The 25583-nt window shown below is 43.5% G+C and overlaps 2 protein-coding genes and 1 pseudogene across 7 annotated transcripts in view; 1 reads left to right on the top strand and 2 right to left on the bottom strand.

The window, feature by feature from the left end:
• LOC112235371 (nuclear receptor ROR-gamma-like) overlaps positions 1–14867 on the bottom strand; it is a 31151-nt gene extending 16284 nt beyond the window's left edge. The window contains exons 1-2 of one of the 3 annotated variants that reach the window (XM_042319337.1): positions 13487–14867; positions 9386–9415 (exon numbers count right to left, since the gene is read on the bottom strand). In XM_042319337.1, coding sequence (XP_042175271.1) covers positions 9386–9415; positions 13487–13547 — 91 coding nt within the window. In that variant the 5' untranslated portion in view covers positions 13548–14867. Of the gene's footprint in view, positions 1–6808; positions 7147–9385; positions 9416–13486 lie in introns of those variants that run through there. The other 2 variants (XM_042319338.1, XM_042319339.1) reach the window with 2 other exon arrangements.
• Positions 14868–17286: 2419 nt separating this feature from the next.
• LOC112235356 lies at positions 17287–20646 on the bottom strand (annotated as a pseudogene).
• Positions 19913–24098, top strand: LOC112235361 (uncharacterized protein C1orf189). Of its 4 annotated transcripts, none has more exons than XM_024403805.2 (5): positions 19913–20071; positions 20875–20941; positions 21050–21086; positions 21238–21364; positions 23514–24098. In XM_024403805.2, exons 3-5 carry the CDS (start codon positions 21058–21060, stop codon positions 23613–23615), a joined length of 258 nt encoding a protein of 85 aa, XP_024259573.2. In that variant the 5' UTR covers positions 19913–20071; positions 20875–20941; positions 21050–21057; the 3' UTR covers positions 23616–24098. The 4 variants fall into 4 exon arrangements, with proteins under 4 accessions (XP_024259573.2, XP_024259571.2, XP_024259572.2 ...); XM_024403803.2 differs by having other exon boundaries at positions 21046–21086; XM_024403804.2 differs by having other exon boundaries at positions 20872–20941.
• Positions 24099–25583: the final 1485 nt, after the last annotated feature.

Genomic DNA, 25583 nt, shown 5'->3' with positions numbered 1-25583 from the left:
ACATTCCCAGTGGGTCAGAAGTTTTACATACACTCAATTAGTATTTGGTAGTATTGCCTTTAAATTGTTTAACTTTGATCAAACGTTTCAGGTAGCCTTCCACAAGTTTCCCACAATAAGTTGGGTGAATTTTGGCCCATTCCTCCTGACAGAGCTGGTGTAACTGAGTCAGGTTTGTAGGCCTCCTTGCTCGTACACACTTTTTCAGTTCTGCCCACAAATTTTCTATAGGATTGAGGTCAGGGCTTTGTGATGGCCACTCCAATACCTTGACTTTAAGCCATTTTGCCACAACTTTGGAAGTATGCTTGGGGTCATTGTCCATTTGGAAGACCCATCTGTGACCAAGCTTTAACTTCCTGACTGATGTCTTGAGATGTTGCCTCAATATATCCACATAATTTTACTTGCTCATGATGCCATCTATTTTGTGAAGTGGCTGCGTGGTCCCATGGTATTTATACTTGCATACTATTGTTTGTACAGATGAACATGGTACCTTCAGGCATTTGGAAATTGCTCCCAAGGATGAACCAGTCTTGTGGAGGTCTACAATTTTTTCTGAGGTCTTGGCTGATTTATTTTGATTTTCCCATGATGTCAAGCAGAGGCACTGTGTTTGAAGGTAGGCCTTGAAATACATCCACAGGTACACCTCCAATTGACTCAAATGATGTCAATTAGCCGATCAGAAGCTTCTAAAGCCCTGACATCATTTTATGGACTTTTCCAAGCTGTTTAAAGGCACAGTCAACTTAGCGTATGTAAACTTCTGACCCACAGGAATTATTATTATACAGTGAATTATAAGTGAAATAATCTGTCTGTAAACAAATGTTGGAAAAATTACTTGTGTCATGCACAAAGTAGATGTCCTCACGGACTTGGCAAAACTATAGTTTGTTAACAAGAAATTTGTGGAGCAGTTTAAAAACGAGTTTTAATGACTGCAAACTAAGTGTATGTAAACTTCCGACTTCAACTGTAAGTATTCACACCCATGAGTCAATACTTGGAAACCCTTCCTGGTCTTTGTGGTGGAATCTGTATTTGAAATTCACTGCTCGGCTGAGGGACCTTACAGATAATTATATGTGTGGGGTACAGAGATGAGGTAGTCATTCAAAAATCATGTTAAACACTATTATTGTACAGAGTGAGTCCATGCAACTTATTATGTGACTTTCTTAAGCAAATTTGTACTCATTAACTTATTTAGGCTTGCCATAACAAATGGGTTGTATACTTGACTCAAGACATTTCAGACTTTCATTTTTAATTAATTTGTAAAAATGTCAAAAAACACAATTACACTTAGACTTTATTGGGTATTGTATGTAGGACAGTGACAAAACATCTTACTTGAATCCATTTTGAATTTAGGCTGTAACACAACAACATGTGATGTGAATACTTTCTGAAGGCCCTGTATTATACATAAAGAGAGTCAAATCAAATACAGTGAGGTTGTGATGGTTTCCACGACTACGTTCATTGAGCTAATGCAGAAGGGCAGTAGAAAGCCACTTTCTAGGGCTTTTTATATAAAATGTCCATTGGCCTTCACAAGGGGTTGAATATCTCTGAGCAGCGAGTGCCATTCAGCACCTTTCCATTGTCTTTGTATAAAGTCCCCTGTCAGCGTTCTGCATTTTGCTCTGTAAACGGACGAAAAACCTCAACTTTCCTCCACCGGAAACACCCAGCTAAATTACACCCGCCAACATACAGATGCATGACAAAGAGAACACGGGGCATACGGTTATCCTTAGAGAGTAAGAGATTTACTTGAGATAACATTGGAACATTGTGTGAATACTTTGAAATAAAATCTAAAATCTAATCGATGGCACACTGACATGTTTCAACCAAAAATAACTTGTGTTTTTCTGTCAAAAAATGTTGGTCTAGATAACAATTACTTGATATGATATAATTTTTATTCATATAAATATGAATAGATTTCTTATTACTGATAAGCAGTATTTGGACAAATATGACTATAAAAATATTCCAAAGGGAATCAGAAATGTTTGTTAAATATGATCAAAGAATAAAATAGCTATAAATGTAAATGTATTTAGGGTGATTATTGATGCTTAATGTTACTTACTTCTTGGTAGATTTCAACAATTTGCTATAAATTAATAAATTCCACATTTGAAAAACCTTAATATGAAACATTACAAAATATAGAAGCAAATATCATAATTAGAATGAAATGACTTTAAATGAAACATCTGAGACTAAGAAATATATATGCTGTAAATATCAAATATGTATCCATCACACTTAACCTTAATATGCTCTTAATACTTTACAATTAAAAATGTGCTATAACATATTTATAATACTAATATAACTTAATTAGTTAAGGAATCTCTGGAATTTAAGACATTTAATTTAATGTATATTTTGAAGTTTCTTGTGCCGTTTGAGACCCATTTAATGCAAGGTATTTGTTATTGGTAGGTTATTGAGCGGTGATAGCTGATGGTGGGACAGTATGCCTCAAAATGGAAGTTGTGCATCACCCAGATGGGTGCTATATTGAAAGTGGATGTGGAAGCTATACAATTGAAAGCGCTTTGAGAGATAGTGTAAAACAACATTTTTATGCAAGATAATCCTAGATAAATAACACTGTTTTTTTACAGTATTGGCATGATAATTCTCTACGTGACAAGCTTGAAGACTACATCTTAAAAGAAATGATACGCATCACACTGAATTTGTTTTGAGTGGAGCCTCTGAATAGTTATTTTGGAAAGTGTCATTTGTGAGTAATACCATGCTGTCTGGTCAGAAGAACTGTGGCTCTCGTAAGTTAAAAAAAACAGAAATCTTCACAATCAATAACAAAGGCACCGTACGTATTTCAACATAAGCATTTTAGAAAGGCTGTTTTGAACCCCAGACTGAGTCCAAGGGGAACAATAATGAGTTGTGAGGTAAACCAAGTAATGTTGATGGGTGTGTGACCGTGTGACTGTGTGACTGCTCTCTTTCATTTGTCATGTTTGGGGGTGAATGTGTTACTTCAGATTTTGGTATCAACTCTTTGAAGTAAAGTGAGGTGCTTTGGAAGTGTGTATGTGTGTGCAGCTGTCTGTGCGCCCAAAAGCGTAAGGAAAGTCTTTTGAAGTAAGAGAACATCAATCTGAACAGGAATCCCCCAGAAGCATCAGCAGACTCTGTTTGTGAATGGAGAACGCCGCCTGAACCAAGCCTATATGGCTATGGTGGTGGGCCACTCTCAGAGAAAAATGAAAGATTCGAGATGCAGAAATGTTCACTGTTGTATTTAAGTAATGTCATCATTGTAAAACAGTCTACAGTTGTGTTAATTATTCTAACAGGGTTTTGGAGCAAAGGTGAAGCCTCTCCTTCTTTGACATTAAAATTAGAACCCAGTATGTGTAATATTAGAAATGACATCTGCAGCATGTTATATTCAGTGACAAACACACAGGAGATATATACTGAGTGTACAAACATTCAGAACATCTTCCTAATATTGAGTTGCACCCCCTTTGCCCTCAGAACAGCCTCAATTCGTCGGGGCATGGACTCTACATGCATTCCACAGGGATGCTGGCCCATATTGACTCCAATGCTACCCAAAGTTGTGCCAAGGTGTCTGGATGTCCTTTGGGTGGTGGATCATTTTTGATACACACGGGAAACTGTGATACAGTTCTTAACACAAACCGGTGCGCCAGGCACCTACTACCATACTCCGTTCAAAGGCAATTAAATATTTTAACTTGCCCATTCGCCCTCTGAATGGCACACACACAATCCATGTCTTAGGGCTTAAAACTCCTTCTTTAACCTGTCTCTTCCCCTCAATCTACACTGATAGACGTGGATTTAACAAGTGACATAAGGGTTGGTAGCTTTCACCTGGTAATGTTTTGTACACTCAGTGTATATCACACTACCACATACACACACTGAGGCACCAACCACAGAGGGGCAGCTGTGCTACGGTGTGTGTGTGTGTGTGTGTGTGTGTGTGTGTGTGTGTGTGTGTGTGTGTGTGTGTGTGTGTGTGTGTGTGTGTGTGTGTGTGTGTGTGTGTGTGTGTGTGTGTGTGTGCCTACACAGTCCCTATGGCACCATATTGATGTGTAAATAGAAACTGGTGCAGAGGATGCTCTGAGAGGACCATCTCACAACGCAGTACGGTCTCATGCCAAACTCACTATCCCTCTCTCCCCGTCTGCCTACACATTCCCTGTTCCTCTCTCTTGTGTCACATTACAGACTGTGTGAGTGGTAGTTCTCGTGTGTCACATCACAGACTGTGTGAGTGGTAGTTCTCGTGTGTCACATCACAGACTGTGTGAGTGGTAGTTCTCGTGTGTCACATCACAGACTGTGTGAGTGGTAGTTCTCGTGTGTTACATCACAGACTGTGTGAGTGGTAGTTCTCGTGTGTCACATTACAGACTGTGTGATTGGTAGTTCTCGTGTGTCACATTACAGACTGTGTGAGTGGTAGTTCTCGTGTGTCACATCACAGACTGTGTGAGTGGTAGTTCTCGTGTGTCACATCACAGACTGTGTGAGTGGTAGTTCTCGTGTGTTACATCACAGACTGTGTGAGTGGTAGTTCTCGTGTGTCACATCACAGACTGTGTGAGTGGTAGTTCTCGTGTGTTACATCACAGACTGTGTGAGTGGTAGTTCTCGTGTGTCACATCACAGACTGTGTGAGTGGTAGTTCTCGTGTGTTACATCACAGACTGTGTGAGTGGTAGTTCTCGTGTGTCACATTACAGACTGTGTGAGTGGTAGTTCTCGTGTGTCACATTACAGACTGTGTGAGTGGTAGTTCTCGTGTGTCACATTACAGACTGTGTGAGTGGTAGTTCTCTTGTGTCACATTACAGACTGTGTGAGTGGTAGTTCTCGTGTGTCACATTACAGACTGTGAGTGGTAGTTCTCCTGTGTCGCATTCCAGACTGTGTGAGTGGTAGTTCTCTTGTGTCACATTACAGACTGTGTGAGTGGTAGTTCTCGTGTGTCACATCACAGACTGTGTGAGTGGTAGTTCTCGTGTGTTACATCACAGACTGTGTGAGTGGTAGTTCTCGTGTGTTACATCACAGACTGTGTGAGTGGTAGTTCTCGTGTGTCACATCACAGACTGTGTGAGTGGTAGTTCTCGTGTGTCACATCACAGACTGTGTGAGTGGTAGTTCTCGTGTGTCACATCACAGACTGTGTGAGTGGTAGTTCTCGTGTGTCACATTACAGACTGTGTGAGTGGTAGTTCTCGTGTGTCACATCACAGACTGTGTGAGTGGTAGTTCTCGTGTGTCACATTACAGACTGTGTGAGTGGTAGTTCTCGTGTGTCACATTACAGACTGTGTGAGTGGTAGTTCTCGTGTGTCACATTACAGACTGTGTGAGTGGTAGTTCTCGTGTGTCACATTACAGACTGTGTGAGTGGTAGTTCTCGTGTGTCACATCACAGACTGTGTGAGTGGTAGTTCTCGTGTGTCACATTACAGACTGTGTGATTGGTAGTTCTCGTGTGTCACATTACAGACTGTGTGAGTGGTAGTTCTCGTGTGTCACATTACAGACTGTGTGAGTGGTAGTTCTCGTGTGTCACATTACAGACTGTGTGAGTGGTAGTTCTCGTGTGTCACATTACAGACTGTGTGATTGGTAGTTCTCGTGTGTCACATTACAGACTGTGTGAGTGGTAGTTCTCGTGTGTCACATTACAGACTGTGTGAGTGGTAGTTCTCGTGTGTCACATTACAGACTGTGTGAGTGGTAGTGAGAGAACATGGAAATGTGTTGCTGTAATTTAAGTCTTTGAAACATAAGCAGGTAAAATACTTAGTCATATCAGGACAGTATCCATGACCACAGTAATGACACATAAATGTAATCGTGCCGACTTACTAACCAATGAGAGGCTTCAAAGATCCCTCATTTGGTTTCAAAACAACCTAAACAAGTAGTCATAGTTAACCATTTACATATTTAGACAAAAACTATCAAATATTTTGAAGACTGATTAGGCCCAACTTCCACCTTGACATTGTACATTGTATAACTACATCACTTGTGTATTTTTACAATAAGTGATAATGCTGTGCAAGATGTTTTGAAATATATACATTATTTTCAAGAGTATTCTCAAAGTAAATGGTTACATTATATCTCTTCTACAGCCCTGTAGAATCAGACGAAAAGGTTCTATTCGGACTCCATTATGCTTCTAGAAGAACTAGAACAAAAATAAGCAGACACTTGGGGGGGCAGGTAGCCTAGCGGTTATGAGTTGGGTTCTTAAGCGCTTGTTCAAATCCACAAGCCCCTGAAAAATCTGTCCCTTGAGCAAGACACTTAACCCTGATTGCTCCTGTAAGTGGCTCTGGATAAGAGCGTCTGCTAAATGACTCAAATGTCAAATGTAAACTTGAAGAGCAGCTACAGAGTCAAGTTGTTGGAGGTTTTGGAAAGAAACAGGACCAGGATCTGGTGAGGCTGTTGGACATGCCAACAGGCTGAAACACAGTGCACTATAATCATTCTGGAAAATCTATTTACATGATCATGTTTTGAGTTTAGAAATGAATATGACTGTGAGCGGATACGTTGCTGTTGCTGTACTTGAAGAGTTGGAGGAATACGGAAGGAGAATGGGGGACGAAAAAAAGCCAAACAAACATACTTTAAATGTAGGCTACAGTACAGTATACACTCTCTCTCACACACACACACAGAGAAATGGTACTGTACAGAGTAACACACATTAAATCAAGGCCATCACTCCTACCTCGCATCATCTTCACTCCACTTCTCAGTCTTCTTGTCCCACTTTCACAAACTCTATTTCTCTCTCTCTTTCTTGTTGTCACCCTCACCCTCAATTCACAATCACTGTCAAATTGTCACTATCACTGTCTTGATCTCTATCTGTCCTTTCTCTTGCCGAGTGACTATCTTAGTGCGCCTACAGCATGGTTAGGTCTCAGAGTCTCCGCTAGTCACTCTCTCTCTCTCTCCTCTCTCTGTCTGTCCTTTCTCTTGCCGAGTGACTATCTTAGTGCGCCTACAGCATGGTTAGGCCTCAGAGTCTCCGCTAGTCACTCTCTCTCTCTCTCTCTCTCTCTCTCTCTCTCTCTCTCTCTCTTCTCTCTCTTCTCTGTCTGTCCTTTCTCTTGCCGAGTGACTATCTTAGTGCGCCTACAGCATGGTTAGGCCTCAGAGTCTCCGCTAGTCACTCTCTCTCTCTCTCTCTCTCTCTCTGTCTGTCCTTTCTCTTGCCGAGTGACTATCTTAGTGCGCCTACAGCATGGTTAGGTCTCAGAGTCTCCGCTAGTCACTCTCTCTCTCTCTCTCTCTCTTCTCTCTCTGTCTGTCCTTTCTCTTGCCGAGTGACTATCTTAGTGCGCCTACAGCATGGTTAGGTCTCAGAGTCTCCGCTAGTCACTCTCTCTCTCTCTCTCTCTCTCTCTCTCTCTCTCTCTCTCTCTCTCCTCTCTTCTCTCTCTGTCTGTCCTTTCTCTTGCCGAGTGACTATCTTAGTGCGCCTACAGCATGGTTAGGTCTCAGAGTCTCCGCTAGTCACTCTCTCTCTCTCTCTCTCCTCTCTGTCTGTCCTTTCTCTTGCCGAGTGACTATCTTAGTGCGCCTACAGCATGGTTAGGCCTCAGAGTCTCCGCTAGTCACTCTCTCTCTCTCTCTCTCTCTCTCTCTCTCTCTCTCTCTCTCTCCTCTCTCTTCTCTCTCTGTCTGTCCTTTCTCTTGCCGAGTGACTATCTTAGTGCGCCTACAGCATGGTTAGGCCTCAGAGTCTCCGCTAGTCACTCTCTCTCTCTCTCTCTCTTCTCTCTCTGTCTGTCCTTTCTCTTGCCGAGTGACTATCTTAGTGTGCCTACAGCATGGTTAGGCCTCAGAGTCTCAGTCTCCTCTCTAATCACTGTCTCTCTCTCTCTCTCTCTCTCTGTCTGTCCTTTCTCTTGCTGAGTGACTATCTTAGTGCGCCTACAGCATGGTTAGGTCTCAGAGTCTCCGCTAGTCACTCTCTCTCTCTCTCTCTCTCTCTCTGTCTGTCCTTTCTCTTGCTGACTATCTTAGTGCTCAGCATGGTTAGGTCTCAGTCTCCGCTAGTCACTCTCTCTCTCTGTCTGTCCTTTCTCTTGCTGAGTGACTATCTTAGTGCGCCTACAGCATGGTTAGGTCTCAGAGTCTCCGCTAGTCACTGTCTCTCTCTCTCTCTCTCTCTCTGTCTGTCCTTTCTCTTGCTGAGTGACTATCTTAGTGCGCCTACAGCATGGTTAGGTCTCAGAGTCTCCGCTAGTCACTCTCTCTCTCTCTCTCCTCTCTCCTCTCTCTGTCTGTCCTTTCTCTTGCCGAGTGACTATCTTAGTGCGCCTACAGCATGGTTAGGTCTCAGAGTCTCCGCTAGTCACTGCTCAAGCGCTCTGTCAGTCACACAGTGCTGTGAAGACAGAGGGCCTCTCCCCTTTCACTCTCTCTCTTTTCATACGGTACTTTTTTCCCATTCTTTGTTGTGCGTAACCACCTCACCTGGTCACCCTCAAAGCCTTAACCACTCTCTGTACCCACCAGTCTATCTCCCTCAAATATACATTGAAACACAAAAAAGTTTTATTGTCAAGAAAGGACATATCCTGTACTTCTCTAACACGTCAAGAGGATTGGACTGTACCCACAGCACAGAGTGACAGCCTAACTAGTCAATTGAGTATGGACTGACATCTGAAACAGCCAATAATGATAGAGCTTTCTGATGATACACATTCCATCATCAGTATGATTATTATTCAAAATGAAACCTAGTATCATGAAAACCAACCAGACATTTTTCAATGTTCTCCCTACACTCAAAACTAACAGGTGTGTTGTAGTCAGGAGCAGAAACAGCCCAGAAACACCACCACATGTGAAGGAGATGCTATCTGATACCATCTGCATCCAGATGCCAGAATACCAATATAGAGTTTATCTCCAAACCTAAATCCAGCAAACAGGAGAATACTGTCTACACAAAGTACCACAGGTGCATAACAGAGCTATAATGTTGATGTTGGCACCACAGAGAAACCTGTGTGTGTGTGTGTGTGTGTGTGTGTGTGTGTGTGTGTGTGTGTGTGTGTGTGTGTGTGTGTGTGTGTGTGTGTGTGTGTGTGTGTGTGTGTGTGTGTGTGTGTGTGTGTGTGTGTGTGTGCGTGTGTTTCAGCACAGGTGCAAATGTGTGCAAATACTAGCGATCCTGGCATAACCACACTGCATGCTCATATATCTAGCACACACATAACACATGGACATGAACAGACAGGCATATTGACACATAACCAAACACACACACACAAACACAAACACTTACTCAAATGAGTCTTCTTGGACACAGTGTCTCCTGTAGTAAAGAAAAGACAAGTTAAATGCTGCTTAAACACAAGACACACTTCGTCTCTCACATCTTAGTTCAATGCTCTACTGTAGCTTCAGCCCCATGTCCCTTATCATCCCAACTGGGCTCATCTCAGTCTCTCTGACAGAGGAGGACTGAGTCTATGTTTCTCTGGCAATAACAATAGGGCTCCCGAGAGGCGCAGCCGTCTAAGGCACTGCATCTCAGTGCTTGAGGCGTCACTACAGACACCCTGGTCCGATTCCAGGCAGTATCACAACTGGCCGTGATTGGAAGTCCCATAGGGCGGCGCATAATTGGCCCACCATCGTCCGGGCTTGGCTGGTGCAGGCCGTCATTGTAAATAATAGTTTGTTCTTAACTGACTTGCCTAGTTAAATAAAGGTTACATTTCAAATGTAAAAATAACAGAGGAGGACTGAGTCTATGTCTCTCTGACAAAACAGAGGAGGACTGAGTCTATGGACTGAGTCTATGTCTCTCTGACACAACAGAGGAGGACTGAGTCTATGTCTCTCTGACACAACAGAGATGGACTGAGTCTATGTCTCTCTGACACAACAGAGGACTGAGTCTATGTCGCTCTGACACAAGAGGACTGAGTCTATGTCGCTCTGACACAACAGAGGACTGAGTCTATGTCTCTCTGACACAACAGAGGACTGAGTCTGTCTCTCTGACACAATAGAGGACTGAGTCTATGTCTCTCTGACACAACAGAGGACTGAGTGTGTGTCTCTCTGACACAACAGAGGACTGAGTCTATGCCAGGATGATGCTGGGCCTCTGTACACAGGGCCTGATGTGTTTATAGTGTCTGTTGTATGAAATGAATTGGTGTGGAAAAGCCTTGAGAAAGAGACAGTTGGGAGAGTAGGAGCTGACACAAGCAGAGTGTGGATGAAGTTTGAACTCTCTCTCAGGCACACACAGACACACTCACACACGTATACACACACACCTTGGTGAGTAAGAGACAGACACAGTTATAGTGGAGGAAGGTGGGAGTCTAGCTTTCTGACCACAATTGTGAGAAAGTTCATATTAGAATGGGTGTGTGTATGTGTGTGTGTGGGTTGTTTCCAAGCTGAGGTGTGTATTTTTAGTGTGTGTGCGTGTGTGTTGAGAGAGGGCAGGGGAGATAAGCATCACTGGGTGGAGGCAGACAGAGGCAGAGGTAGCCTGGGTCTTTGTGTCTGGGGTAGAGAAGGTCTGCTGTGGCTGTCACTGCTTCCCTCTGTTTCCCCTCCTCATCAAATCACGTTTGCTTCATAAGCAGAACACAGACGTCTGGTGAGAGCAGAGCACTTGACACACACACAGAAAACATACACACCTAGACTAGGAAAACGCATAGACACACACACACACTGCCGTTTGCGATTGTACGCAATAAGAAAGGATTTGAGTCGCTTTTCAACCTTCAGTGGACTAAGAACGTCAGCCATGCTGTCGGATCATGAGTCAATTTCATGTGATTCCAAACTAAACTAAATCCTAAACCTAAGTGCTAATGATCTGATTCCAGTGAGAACTGCAGTGACACCTGACCCATGCCACGGAGTATCAGCCCAAACCACAGTGTGGGGACTAAGAGGCCATGTTACACAAGACCAACATGAAGGCAATGGAAACCGCTATCTTCTTCTAAATCCTCAATGTGCTCTACTTTTCAAAAAGACTGGTCTGTCAGCATCAATACCAACCCACCCCATCTTATCTCTCTCTATCGCTCTCTTTCTCTCCTTATCTGTCCATCTCCCTTGCTCTCTCAATCGAATCAAACAGCAGCATTCTGTCTTTTTCAATCAATGCTTTATCTGACAATGGAAGTCTTGCTAAGATTTAGGCGGCGCTATTTAATCAAAAGCGGTTTCCAAGGGTTTCTCTTCTCCCCGTCTCTCTATCCTCCTCTGTATGGAGATATAGCAGCTGCAGGCTGGAGAGTGACAGAAGAACACACACAGAGATAACCGCTGCATGTTACACACATACTGTGATGTAATAAGGGAGCGACTGCTGGTGCATTTACGTGTGTGTGAGTGTGCGTGTTTGTGTGTGCGTGTTTGTATGTACACAGTATAGAAGAGAGTAGCTCGCTGGTGCATAACTGTATAGCTATCATGATGTCCTGTCAATGAGTAACGGAGAGAGTAATATGCAGTGTCACGGCACCGTGAGAAAGGGTTTTAATGTGTTCTAAAGCCAGATAAGTATCTGGAGGACAACTGCGGCATCATTGCAGGATATTTGTATCAGTGCACCCTCTCAGCCAGACCTGGTTCAATTTAGGGAATAAAGATGAAAATATCAATTTGAGTCTGTAGCCTATATTTAGCTGAGGTGTCCATCTCACTCCATGGAGAGCCCAGTGTCTGCTGGTTCTTGTTATTGAATTTCAATTTGTGTCCAATTAAGACCTAGAGTAGACAACCAGGTGAGGGGAGCTTCTAACTAATCAGTGACCTTCATTGATTAATCAAGTACAAGGGAGGAGTTAAAACCCACAGACACTCGGCCCACCATAGAATGAGTTTGACACCTGTGGTTTAGGCCTGTTGGATGACGTCATTTAATGAATGACGTATGGAGTACGTGTGATAGAGACTGAAGGAATCTAAGTTGTAAGCCATGGTTTGATTTTAGACTGTGTAGTGCTGGGAAATGCAGCAGGCCCAAAACAGGCCCACACAGCTAAGAGCTAAGCCCTGGTTTTATAGAGGATTACTGCCATGTTTACCCTCAAGGAGAGTTACACCATCAGCTGGACAGCAGAAGAGAGGTGAGTTAATGAGAGAGGGGGAGGGAGGAGGAGGTAGAGAGGGAGGGGAGGAGAGTGAATGGGGTAAGAAGAAAAAGAGAGAGGGATTGGGAAGATGGGAGGAGGGAGAGTGAATGAGGCAGGATGTGAGGGGGAAGGCAGAGAAAGAACTTGGAGGGAGGGAGCCTTGCTGATCTGACAAAGACAGAGTGAGGGGGGTAAGAGAGAGAGAACGAGACAACTAATGTGTAAGAGAGAAACATAGTGACGGGGATAGATAAGAGATAAAAAGAGAGAAGGAGCTAAAGATGGAGAGAGGGGAGAGATAAGCATTAGAATGAGGCTCTCTTAAAGGAGGGGACAGGGTGATGGGGGAGGAGAGGGAGAAGGGGACAGGGTGATGGGGAGGAGAGGGAGAAGGGGACAGGGTGATGGGGGAGGAGAGGGAGAAGGGGACAGGGTGATGGGGAGGAGAGGGAGAAGGGGACAGGGTGATGGGGGAGGAGAGGGAGAAGGGGACAGGGTGATGGGGGAGGAGAGGGAGAAGGGGACAGGGTGATGGGAGGAGAGGGAGAAGGGGACAGGGTGATGGGGAGGGAGGAGAGGGAGAAGGGGACAGGGTGATGGGGAGGAGAGGGAGAAGGGGACAGGGTGATGGGGGAGGAGAGGGAGAAGGGGACAGGGTGATGGGGGAGGAGAGGGAGAAGGGGACAGGGTGATGGGGAGGAGAGGGAGAAGGGGACAGTGTGATGGGGGAGGAGAGGGAGAAGGGGACAGGGTGATGGGGGAGGAGAGGGAGAAGGGGACAGGGTGATGGGGGAGGAGAGGGAGAAGGGGACAGTGACTGAATACCAACACTCATACAGCACTTCTGTAATCCCTAGGTGTGCTCCCATTACACAATAGTCAATGCTATAGACTGGCAAACAGGTTGTGTCTGTGTGTGTGCATACATGTGCATCCACGCACACACACACACACACACACACACACACACACACACACACACACACACACACACACACACACACACACACACACACACACACACACACACACACACACAGAGTATATTGCAATGTGCACACATACACATGCATTCACCTTTAAATGTGCATTAATTTATAATGCAAATCTGTGACCTGTTCATTTCACCCAATCCACAATGTATAGCTAAAACAATAATAGTTCCATCTGCAAATAATTTACATTTGTGAAATGTAAACGACTGAATAGAACCCTACACATGAATACACTAGGCCTAGCCTATCAGTAATCAAGATAATATATCTCACCTCTTTTGATTGGTTCTTCTGTAGTGATGTGTTCGGGTGATTCGGGCTCCTCATATTCCATAACTCCCCCTGTCAAAACAAACTGCGTGTGCTTGCACCTGGCTCTGACACACACTACGCCACTTCACACTCCTGGGACAAGCGTGTCTACACACCCCTTTTTATTGTATATTCTACCGCGCGTTTTGCTGTGCACTTAGTATGCATTGCACCATAAATAACTTCAAAAACTTTGGATCTTTAATTCTAAATATATAGAACTACCTGCTGCTCTAGAGGCAGGGACGGCGCATGCGCTTTAAAACATGCACTGCCATCTATCTCTGTTATAGTCAGTACGCTCATTTACTCGGACAACGTCTTTGTCATTTTCTGTTGTCCCTCTCTCTCCATATTCCGTATTGTCTTCACGTGAGGATAATATCAGCCAACTTCATTTTTGCAACGAACTTCCTTGTACAAGCAGTTCAGGCTACTCCGGTTTCAACCCGCTTGCTCTTTGCGCCCTGGCTGTCGGCCCGAGCTCGCGCTCAGAGGTTATGTCACCAGGACTTATGTAATAACTCACGGCCGTTTGTTTGTTGCAGCGGGTCCGTCTTTATTCTGTAGTTCCCGGTTTAAACATAGCCCAACCAACGCATTTGCCTAAATACATATGAGGGCAGGCAAGCAAAACCCAAAACGTTTAGGCCTATAGGCTAGGCCTATATGTTTGTCTGGAGGTTTTTTTCAGTAGCTTGATATATGATACGGCCTATGGAAATATAAGAAAATGTGTCATTATAGACTAATTATCAAACGTTGTGTTTTATTTGATTGCTTTCCTCTTCGGTTTTAATTACGGTCATTAATAGAAGCCCATGTAGTCTCCAGCAGTGTGAATTGTAAAGGGTTACCAAGGTTGGTTTACCCGTTACATAATCTACAACGCACTGAATTATCCGGTGTAAACAAATTACTGTATTTAACCACGACAGTTACTTAACCTGTTTGTTGTTGATGGTTCTAACTCAGGTCATATCAGATTTAAGCAATTTAATATTTTTTTTGTGGGCTATAAATAGCTACAATAGTTGGGAGCAAATTGTAACCAACCGTCCTAAACAAAAGCAAGTGGTGACCTGCGCATGCGCTGTACAACATGCACTATCATCTCTGTTATAGTTACTCAACTCATTTACTCTGAGAACGTCTTTGTCATTTTGTCATTCTCTGTTGTCACTCTTCCTATTCCGCATTGTCTCCAGGTAAAGATAACATCAGCCAACTTCATTTTCAGTTCAGTTCAGGCTACTCAGGTTTCACCCGGGATGAACAGTGTGTTCCCGTTAATTTTGGTGTGGTCTCAAGAAGATGACGGTGGAAATCTCGACCTCTGCGTTTGAAGCTCTGCGGTAGAGCGACTGTTGCACTTTTGCACATTTGATTGCGCAAGAAAGGTGCGTCAGTGCTATCCTTTTTTAATTACCACCGCGCGGTTCAGCAACTGTAGGTTTCCTTCGGCTGGACCAGCGATATAGGTTTAACTGTCTCAGTGAGGTGATCTGCTTATTATTTAGTCTATATAATATGGCATTTGTGTGAGCAAGGCCATCAATCTGTAAAGAGATAAATCAGAACAATACATAACTGACAATATGCCAGGGCCACAGATTATGGCAATCAAATATGAGATAAAATAAGACAAAAATCTAATCTCTCACAGTGAAAGAAAGCTTTTACTACTCTCTGGACATACAATGTATGTGTGTTTTTGTGGTTTCAACAAAATGAAATGACTGGAAAGTTGTCCACCTCAGTTCCACTGCACCCTCGCTCCTCACAGCCCATCTGACCACACCTGAGTCTCAGGCTCTCCCTACCGCAGCTCTGGCTGTGTCCTAAACGCAAGCACACACACGCACACACACCTGCTCTGCAGCCATCTCCAATATGAGGACAGAAACTCGAGGGGCCTAAGGGAGGAGGTATGGGGGAGTTCACACCTAACCACACACACACACACAGCAAAATACTCCAAAACCAAACCAGTAAACTGTGTGCATGTATTTCATGAGGAGGGACACTGTAGGGTTCCTATGAAACACTAATTATATCAGAAACTCCAGAGAAATGGGCCACTAGTATCAGTTAGTTACCAGACATATTATTTTCAGTTAGCTTTCATGCCTAGTATTATCAGTTAGTTACCATGCCTGCTAGTATCAGTTAGTTACCATGCCTAGTATTATCAGTTAGTTACCATGCCTACTAGTATCAATTAGTTACCATGCCTACTAGTATCAGTTAATTACCATGCCTAGTATTATCAAATCAAATTGTATTATCAGTTAGTTACCATGCCTACTAGTATCAGTTAGTTACCATGCCTAGTATTATCAGTTAGTTACCATGCCTACTAGTATCAGTTAGTTACCATGCCTAGTATTATCAATTAGTTACCATGCCTACTACTATCAGTTAGTTACCATGCCTACTAGTATCAGTTAGTTACCATGCCTAGTATTATCAGTTAGTTACCATGCCTACTAGTATCAGTTAGTTACCATGCCTACTAGTATCAGTTAGATACCATGCCTAGTATTATCAGTTAGTTACCATGCCTACTAGTATCAGTTAGTTACCATGCCTAGTATTATCAGTTAGTTACCATGCCTACTACTATCAGTTAGTTACCATGGCTAGTATCATCAATTAGTTACCATGCCTACTACTATCAGTTCATTACAATGCTTACTAGTATCCGTTAGTTACTATGCCTAGTATTATCAGTTAGTTACCATGCCTACTAGTATCAGTTAGTTACCATGCCTAGTAGTATCAGTTAGTTACCATGCCTAGTAGTATCAGTTAGTTACCATGCCTAGTATTATCAGTTAGTTACCATGCCTACTACTATCAGTTAGTTACCATGCCTAGTATTATCAGTTAGTTACCATGCCTACTAGTATCAGTTAGTTACCATGCCTACTAGTATCAGTTAGTTACCATGCCTGCTATTATGAGTTCGTTACCATGCCAACTATGTGTTATGAGTGCATATGATACCTGAAGAGTCTAATAAAGTAGCATTTTGTTAAGGATATGTGGTCTGCTGGGTTTATGCTGACAGAATCCTCTGAACTCTGTGATGTGGACAACGTGTCAGTTTTTACGGTAATGCTGGCTGTCATTCATTTCTTACTGGAAGGGGATCATTCACAAAGAGGGAGGGGTCAGAGACAAGACAGACTGACAAATAAAGAAAAAGAGAGAGGGAGACAGACAGCGACAGAGAGGATGGAAAGAAGAGGGGAAAGAAGGAAGAAGGGGTGAGAGGGAGACAGACAGCGACAGAGAGAGAGAGGATGGAAAGAAGAGGGGAGAGAAGGAAGAAGGGGTGAGAGGGAGACAGACAGCGACAGAGAGAGAGAGGATGGAAAGAAGAGGGGAAAGAAGGAAGAAGGGGTGAGAGGGAGACAGACAGCGACAGAGAGAGAGAGAGAGGGGATGGAAAGAAGAGGGGAAAGAAGGAAGAAGGGGTGAGAGGGAGATGTAGATTCGTAGAGAGAGGGAGACAGACAGCGACAGTGACAGAGAGGAAGGAAAGAAGGAAGAAGGGGTGAGAGGGAGATGTAGATTCGTAGAGAGAGGGAGACAGACAGCGACAGTGACAGAGAGGAAGGAAAGAAGGAAGAAGGGGTGAGAGGGAGATGTAGATTCGTAGAGAGAGGGAGACAGACAGCGACAGTGACAGAGAGGAAGGAAAGAAGGAAGAAGGGGTGAGAGGGAGATGTAGATTCGTAGAGAGAAGTCGACAGATGAAGAGAAAAGGGTCTGTATGACATCAGTCTGTCTGAAGGTTGTTTATAACACATGGACCAGTGAGAATGGAAAAGTTATCCCACATTGAGCCAGATACCATTGAAAAACAGTCTACAGTATCCAAGAGGTAAAGCTTTATTCAAGAGGTCATAATGGTCACAAAATAACATATGGGCAATGATTAAAATCTCAAACTGTAAAAGGTCCAATAAATTATAAATAATTGTACAAATAAAATACAAAAAATAAACTTAAAATACAAAAAATAAACTATCTATGAAATATATCGGAGTGGCTGTGGGTCCAACTTTTCTAGACCCCTCATTCCGACGGCTAAAAGCTTCTTTACACACAGTCTCTGTTCTACGAGAGAACAAGCTACTCTGGTGAATGGTGCTCGTTTGATGAAGTTAGATCAAAGCTGAATCAATGTCTGCCAGATCACACACAATGATGGTATTCTACATAACAGAACCCAATATAATAGTGTAGTATAAAATTACTGCAAGACAAAACACCACCTCATTTCTTATGAGATTTTAGGATGATTGTGCAAATGGGCACATTTTTCTCTCATGTGGCCAAAACTCAACAGCACGTGCCACTAGGCAAAATATGTGCTATGATTGAAACTAGACACAGGTATGCAGATGCTGCATGGACGTTTCACATGAAGATTATCAGTCACAATCGACTGAGAAATGTGAAGGAGGTGCATAAAGTAGAGAATTCTGCACATGCAGAAGTGTCGGGACCTTTAGCTGTCGGGAAGAAGGGTTCAGAAAAGCTGTATCTACAGCCTCAACCTAAATATAATATACCAGAGGTTATGTCCTTCACTCTGACTGGAGCTGGTTGTACAGGAGTGTGTAACAGTGGAGAAAGAGAGGTACAATATCCACAACCGGTTGTGTCTATAAAATACAGTATCTGTAGGCTATGTCAGTGGAGCGCAAGGCATCAGGTGTCTCAGGCAAACTGCTAGTTAAGAAGATTACTGGATCTGACAGTCATAACCACACACACACAAACACTCAAACATACACACTCCCATGCTCAGGTACTGATATACACCCAAACATTTGTGTGCAGACAAACACACCCCCTAGGAAGTCAGGGCTGTTTCTGATATTGTGTGTTTGTAGCATCTGGTTGGTCGATGAGCTGGCCTATCCATCAACCTCCTAATAGGTATCCCATTGTGATTGACAGAAACAGCCCTGAGAGAAGAAGAGAGAGCGAGGGAGATGGAGAGTGAGAGAGGGAGAAGGAGAAGTAGAGAGAGAGGGAGAAGGAGAGTGAGAGAGAGAGAGAAGGATGAGGGAAAAGAGAGAAACATACTAAGACTGAGAGAACACTTCAGACTGACTGAAAGTCCAATGACACACGTCTAAAACACAACCAACACGTGAGGGTGGGTGACAGTACCTGTGGCCTCTGTGTGTAGTTTGGAGCTGTACGTGTTGGTCACTTGACAGGGAAAAAAGGTTTTCCGTCCCTCCTTCTTATCCAATGAGCAGGTGAGCAGCACTGTACTACCCAATGGGATGGGGCTTTGGGGAGTAGAGGCGGGATACAGTATTTGTCATAACCAGGAAATGTGGTCAGGAAAAATCTAGAACCTCACTTAGAACCCTACAATAATGACCACAATACCATGAAAACATGTTTTTAGAGCTTAATAAGCTGTGAGTGAGTGATGGAGAGAGTGAGGGAGAAGGTGTGTGTACCTGCGGTAGTTGATGTTGAAGTTGGCAGTCATGACAGGCCCAGAGAGGTAGGTGGCGTGGGTCCCCGTTACAGTGTCAATCATGGTAGATATTGCCCCCCCATGGACGTGCCTGGAATCGCACACATCATTTATAAACATTATACTTCTGACTAACTATGGTGTTTAAATGCTAGCAGTTGATTGTGTCATTTTTACAGAGATACACACACAAGGACAAACATTGTCACAGTATACGCATGCCATCAGCACACACACACACACAAACAGCTCACCCCGGGGGTCCCTCCAGTAGGTGGCCAGCCTGGAACACACACACACTTCTGCTCCTGCTTGTTAACAAACACGACGTACTCGAAAGCTGCACGCTGCTCCCTGATGTTCCGCGTGAAGACGAGCCTTCGACTGAATGATCTTACTCAAATACACCCCACCTTGGAAGGAGAGACACACATATAGAGAACATCTTACTCAGATACACCAGACCTTGGAAGGAGAGACACACAGAGTTACACACACACACGTTACATTTTAGTAATTTATCTTGTCCAGAGTGACTTACAGTAGTGAGTGCATGCATTTTCGTACACACACACACACACACCATCCATATGTGGAAGAAACCCTTCCTTACTGTACCTGTGGTGTACTTGAGGGTGAGGTTATAGCTGGGCAGTCTTCTCCAGACCCCTCACTTCTTCTCTCCGTCATCTGTCTCTACCTCACACTGGCTGTTATAGTGCTCATACAGACGCCTCATGTCGGAGCCCCAGGACGAGTTGGGCAGGCTGAAGTCCCGTGGCTGGAAAGAGAAAGACCAGGGCAGCACCTAGTGGACAAACACTACTATTACACTCTCAGCCATACTTTATTACAGTATTATCTGACCGAGTACAGGGGGTCCCACTGTATGACAACAGAACAGTATGACACGGCAGAAACATCCAGAACGAAAAACATTACAGCACAGTTCACAATGCGCATTGTGGGAAAAAAATACTGTTTCTATCGGCAGTAACGTTCGGGAAAAGGGAACCATGACAAATGTTTAGGTAAGATGAATCATGACTCGCATGTTCTCACTCACATTGCCCTTGACAGTAGGCTACACTAATGTTAGGGCTGTTTGTAGCTAGCTAAATATGTGTGACTTTGTGTGTTTCTGGACCTACCGCCATGGTTCGGACACTGTTGATAGAGGACCAGGGAAGCTGGACCCCTTTGAGTCATTTGTTGTCTGATGTTGGTGTTGAAATTTCCCTTTGAGATTTCACGTCCCATTATTTGGCACAGTCCCCTGGACATCTGCTGCACTCCTGTTCGTATCATTATGACAATGTTGGGGTAAGATTGCCAAGCCCTATTCTGATGTAACTACAAGTTACTGTAACGTTACGGTTACTACTAGCCAGCCCTTCAGCTTTACTGACTAGTGGCTGTTGTATGATAGCAATACACATTCAGAATCAAACCTAACATAGAACTATAACTTCCTACTGTAACAAACTAACAACAGGAGGATAAATACGGAGCTTTTGTCAATTTTGTATCGCCTCTGGTTTGGCTGGTAGAAGGACTTTCATGTGTATTTCATCGCCCCATGTTACCACTTCCTGCACAAGGAAAGACAACGGGCAACACGCGTTATGCTGGTCATGTGATCTGTATCGTTCAATGTAATTGGCAGCGAAGGAAGGATATTTCCGGCTACATAGGTTAGTTACCATGCCAACGTAGACAGACTCGCCTCCATCCTTTGAGACACTGACATTTTTTTACCATTTATTCGTTTATTGTGCAGTCTTTGTTAAAGCAAGATACTTGTGACTATTTATTTCAAATAAACTGCCAGCAGGATGTTTGGTTGTGAGGAACGACGTTCCAAAAACAAACTTGTGCAGAGGGCGAGAGACAGAATCAAGGTAAGCATGTCACTACTAAGCAACACACAGACAAAAAAGTGGTCAGATACCTATAGCTAAGTGGCTGGAAATGTGTTATAGTCTGCATTTTCACTCTTTTAAAGAAAGATGGCGAGATGACAAACCGCATTGCAGAGCTGGACAGGTGTGTAAACTATTTTGTTCTGTACTGTTGGGCTAATTGTAACTGCAACGTTTGATACGTTTTCCCTGAAATACCTTGAAGTTACAGTCTTTTCACTTCTCAATGTAGTGAAAGGACCCCCCTCCCCTCCTCTTCTCTTTCTGTCTCTCAGTATCTGTGGTGTGATGCAAAAGGCTGAGTTTGAGGGCTCCACCCAGGCTGGTTCCATGAAGACCCTGAAGCTGAGAGAGCTGACCCAGCAGAGAGAGACTGAGCTGGGAAAGACTGCTCTGACGATGGTGAGGGAGTGGAGGGGTGCTGAAACAGGGCCCTGTCTCCTCAGCAACACTAAAAAAGTATTTCCGGGTCACGGAATTTCAGAATGTTCAGAATAAATGTCTGCACGTAATAGCAGAAAAGTGTCAATAGCCTAAATGCCCCCAAATACTGTTCTAGGTGCTGCAGTAGAAGTGTTGTAGGGAATACTCAGTAGGGTCTGTCGAATGTATTTATGGTGTAATTTCATAGGGCTGTGAATGACACAGATCAAGATAGCTTAGGATTCAACACAATAGTACCTGGGCCTGTACCCCGCCCTGTGCAACTGGGTCCTGGACTTCCTGACGGGCTGCCCCCAGGTGGTGAAGGTACTGTAGGAAAAAACACCTCCACTTCGCTGATACTCAACACTGGGGCCCCACAAGGATGCGTGCCCCCTCCTGTACTCCCTGTTCACTGGCCATGCACGCCTCCAACTCAATCATCAAGTTTGCAGACGACACAACAGTAGTAGGCCTGATTACCAACAATGAAGAGACAGCCTACAGGTGAGGGCTCTGGGAGTGTGGTGCCAGGAATATAACCTCTCACCCAACGTCAACAAAACAAAGGAGCTGATCAGGGACTTCAGGAAACAGCAGATGGAGCACCCCCCTATCCACATCGATGTGACCGCAGTGAAGAAGGTGGAAAGCTTCAAGTTCCTCGCGTACACATCACTGACAAACGGAAATGGTCCACCTACACAGACAGTGTGGTGAAGAAGGCGCAACAGCACCACTTCAACCTCAGGAAGCTGAAGAAATTTGGCTTGGTACCTAAAATCCTCACAAACTTTTACAGATGCACAATTGAGAGCATCCTGTCGGGCTGTATCACTGCCTGGTACGGCAACTGCACCTCCCGCAACCGCAGGGCTCTCCAGAGAGTGGTGCGGTCTGCCCAACGCATCACTGGGGGCAAACTACCTGCCCTCCAGGACATCTACAGCACCCGATGTCACAGGAAGGGCAAAAAGATAATCAAGGACAACAACCACCCGAGCCACTGCCTGTTCACCCCGCTATCATCCAGAAGGCGAGGTCAGTATAGGTGCATCAAAGCTGGGACTGAGAGACTGAAAAACAGCTTCTATCTCAATGCCATCAAACTGTTAAATACTGTTAAATAGCCATCACAAGCACATTAGAGGCCACTTTAATAATGGAACACTAGTCACTTTAATAATGTTTACATATTTTGCATTACTCACCTTATATGTATATACTGTATTCTACTACATCTTAGTCTATGCTGTTCTGACATTGCTCGCCCAAATATTTATATATTCTTAATTCCTTTCCTTTCCTTTAGATTGTGTGTATTGTTGTGAAATTGTTAGATATTACTGTTAGATATTACTGCACTGTTAATGCTAGAAACACAAGCATTTCACTACACCCACAATAACATCTGCTAAACACGTGTATGGGACAAATAACATTTAATTTTATTTAATTTTCACTGTTGTCAAACAGCTTAAAATGGGGTGCCTAGACACTATAAGGTACAAATATAGCACTGTTCAGGAAGGAACACTGTATTATTCAGAGCCCAATGAAATGACACCATATATACAGTGGGGCAAAAAAGTATTTAGTCAGCCACCAATTGTGCAAGTTCTTCCACTTAAAAAGATGAGGCCTGTAATTTTCATCATAGGTACACTTCAACTCTGACAGACAAAATGAGAAAAAAAATCCAGAAAATCACATTGTAGGATTTTTAATGAATTTAATGAACTTGCCATGAAGCTAATCCCTGTCTCCATACCGTTTTAGAGACCTTGTTCTCTTAGGGGATGTTATTAAATAACCTATTATCAGCCCTTTCATGAAGGTTCGTAGCATCATATCTCTAACCTATTCCTCTGACTGAGGAAAATTAATGGGCTTATTCTCGTTAATTTGTGTTGCAGTGTCCTTCACACACGTACACTGTCAGAGCAATTACACATTTGTAACACCAGGCAGGGGTAAAAGTAGGCTACACATTGTCAGGTTTTCCATATAGGACACACCAACTTATGAATTGCTTGCATTGTCCATATTTGTACCAGAACTTCAACTACGGCTTCCCTGTATGTACAGTACATGCTCTCCATGATGTCTGCTTTCTGTGTGTGTGCAGGTCCGTAGAGCAGCACTGCAGGCCCTCCTGGAGCATGAGAGACAGCAGTATGTCATAGAGCTCAACAGACTGGGCAAGACCATCTACAAACAGAGAGTCTAGACTCTAGTCTCTACTAGACCCATAACAACACCAAAGACCATCTGAAGTTTATGCTGAAAGCCATCTAGCAGCTAGGATGTGTGAACAAATATAGAATACTTTGAAGTATTAATGTGAAAACATTTACTCACAACCATCTACAGGCATCTTATTTTCAATCAGACCTTTTTTTATTTATGTAAATACAACGACGTAAAACTGTAATCCTAAAGATAAAACACATATTAATGTGTGTTTTATCTTTAGCATTACAGTTTTACATCGTATTTCCATAAATAAAAAAAGGTCTGATCTGTACAGAAGCAGAGTGGATAAACTGATTCTGTAAAAGTACACTTTTAAGCAATTTACATTCCAGTAAACGAATTACTGGGCCTCATGTCACCTTAACAAAACAGGAATTTGTGTGACAGTCAGGGAGGTAGCACTGTACATAAACAAAACACATACAGTGGGGCAAAAAAGTATTTAGTCAGCCACCAATTGTGCAAGTTCTCCCACTTAAAAAGATGAGAGGCCTGTAATTTTCATCATAGGTACACTTCAACTATGACAGACAAAATGAGAAAAAAAATCCATAAAATCACATTGTAGGATTTTTAATGAATTTATTTGCAAATTATGGTGGAAAAATCAGTATTTGGTCACCTACAAACAAGCAAGATTTCTGGCTCTCACAGACCTGTAACTTCTTCTTTAAGAGGCTCCTCTGTCCTCCACCCGTTACCTGTATTAATGGCACCTGTTTGAACTTGTTATCAGTATAAAAGACACCTGTCCACAACCTCAAACAGTCACACTCCAAACTCCACTATGGCCAAGACCAAAGAGCTGTCAAAGGACACCACAAAATTGTAGACCTGCACCAGGCTGGGAAGACTGAATCTGCAATAGGTAAGCAGCTCGGTTTGAAGAAATCAACTGTGGGAGCAATTATTAGGAAATGGAAGACATACAAGACCACTGATAATCTCCCTCGATCTGGGGCTCCACGCAAGATCTCACCCCGTGGGGTCAAAATGATCACAAGAACGGTGAGCAAAAATCCCAGAACCACACGAGGGGACCTAGTGAATGACCTGCAGAGAGCTGGGACCAAAGTAACAAAGCCTACCATCAGTAACACACTACGCCGCCAGGGACTCAAATCCTGCAGTGCCAGATGTGTCCCCCTGCTTAAGCCAGTACATGTCCAGGCCCGTCTGAAGTTTGTAGAGAGCATTTGGATGATCCAGAAGAAGATTGGGAGAATGTCATATGCTCAGATGAAACCAAAATATAACTTTTTGGTAAAAACTCAACTCGTTGTGTTTGGAGGACAAAGAATGCTGAGTTGCATCCAAAGAACACCATACCTACTGTGAAGCATGGGGGTGGAAACATCATGCTTTGGGGCTGTTTTTCTGCAAAGGGACCAGGATGACTGACCCGTGTAAAGGAAAGAATGAATGGGGCCATGTATCGTGAGATTTTGAGTGAAAACCTCCTTCCATCAGCAAGGGCATTGAAGATGAAACGTGGCTGGGTCTTTCAGCATGACACAGCATGACACACCGCCCGGGCAATGAAGGAGTGGCTTCGTAAGAAGCATTTCAAGGTCCTGGAGTGGCCTAGCCAGTCTCCAGATCTCAACCCCATAGAAAATCTTTGGAGGGAGTTGAAAGTCCGTGTTGCCCAGCAACAGCCCCAAAACATCACTGCTCTATAGGAGATCTGCATGGAGGAATGGGCCAAAATACCAGCAACAGTGTGTGAAAACCTTGTGAAGACTTACAGAAAATGTTTGACCTCTGTCATTGCCAACAAAGGGTATATAACAAAGTATTGAGATAAACTTTTGTTATTGACCAAATACTTATTTTCCACTATAATTTGCAAATAAATTCATTAAAAATCCTACAATGTGATTTTCTGGAGAAAAATTTTCTGAATCTAATTTTGTCTGTCATAGTTGAAGTATACCTATGA

The sequence above is a fragment of the Oncorhynchus tshawytscha genome, unplaced genomic scaffold (genome assembly GCF_018296145.1).
Source record: "Oncorhynchus tshawytscha isolate Ot180627B unplaced genomic scaffold, Otsh_v2.0 Un_scaffold_17_pilon_pilon, whole genome shotgun sequence".
NCBI lineage: Eukaryota > Metazoa > Chordata > Actinopteri > Salmoniformes > Salmonidae > Oncorhynchus > Oncorhynchus tshawytscha.
The sequence above is the reverse complement of the archived record's forward strand: the minus strand, read 5'-3'. Positions and strand labels throughout refer to the sequence as shown.

What these genes read in the sequence shown, in the direction of transcription:
- LOC112235361 (XM_024403801.2), top strand. An exon ending in GGGCGAGAGACAGAATCAAG is followed by an intron (nt 20,942 to 21,045) that starts GTAAGCATGTCA and finishes ACTCTTTTAAAG; the next exon opens with AAAGATGGCGAGATGACAAA. An exon ending in CGCATTGCAGAGCTGGACAG is followed by an intron (nt 21,087 to 21,237) that starts GTGTGTAAACTA and finishes TCTGTCTCTCAG; the next exon opens with TATCTGTGGTGTGATGCAAA.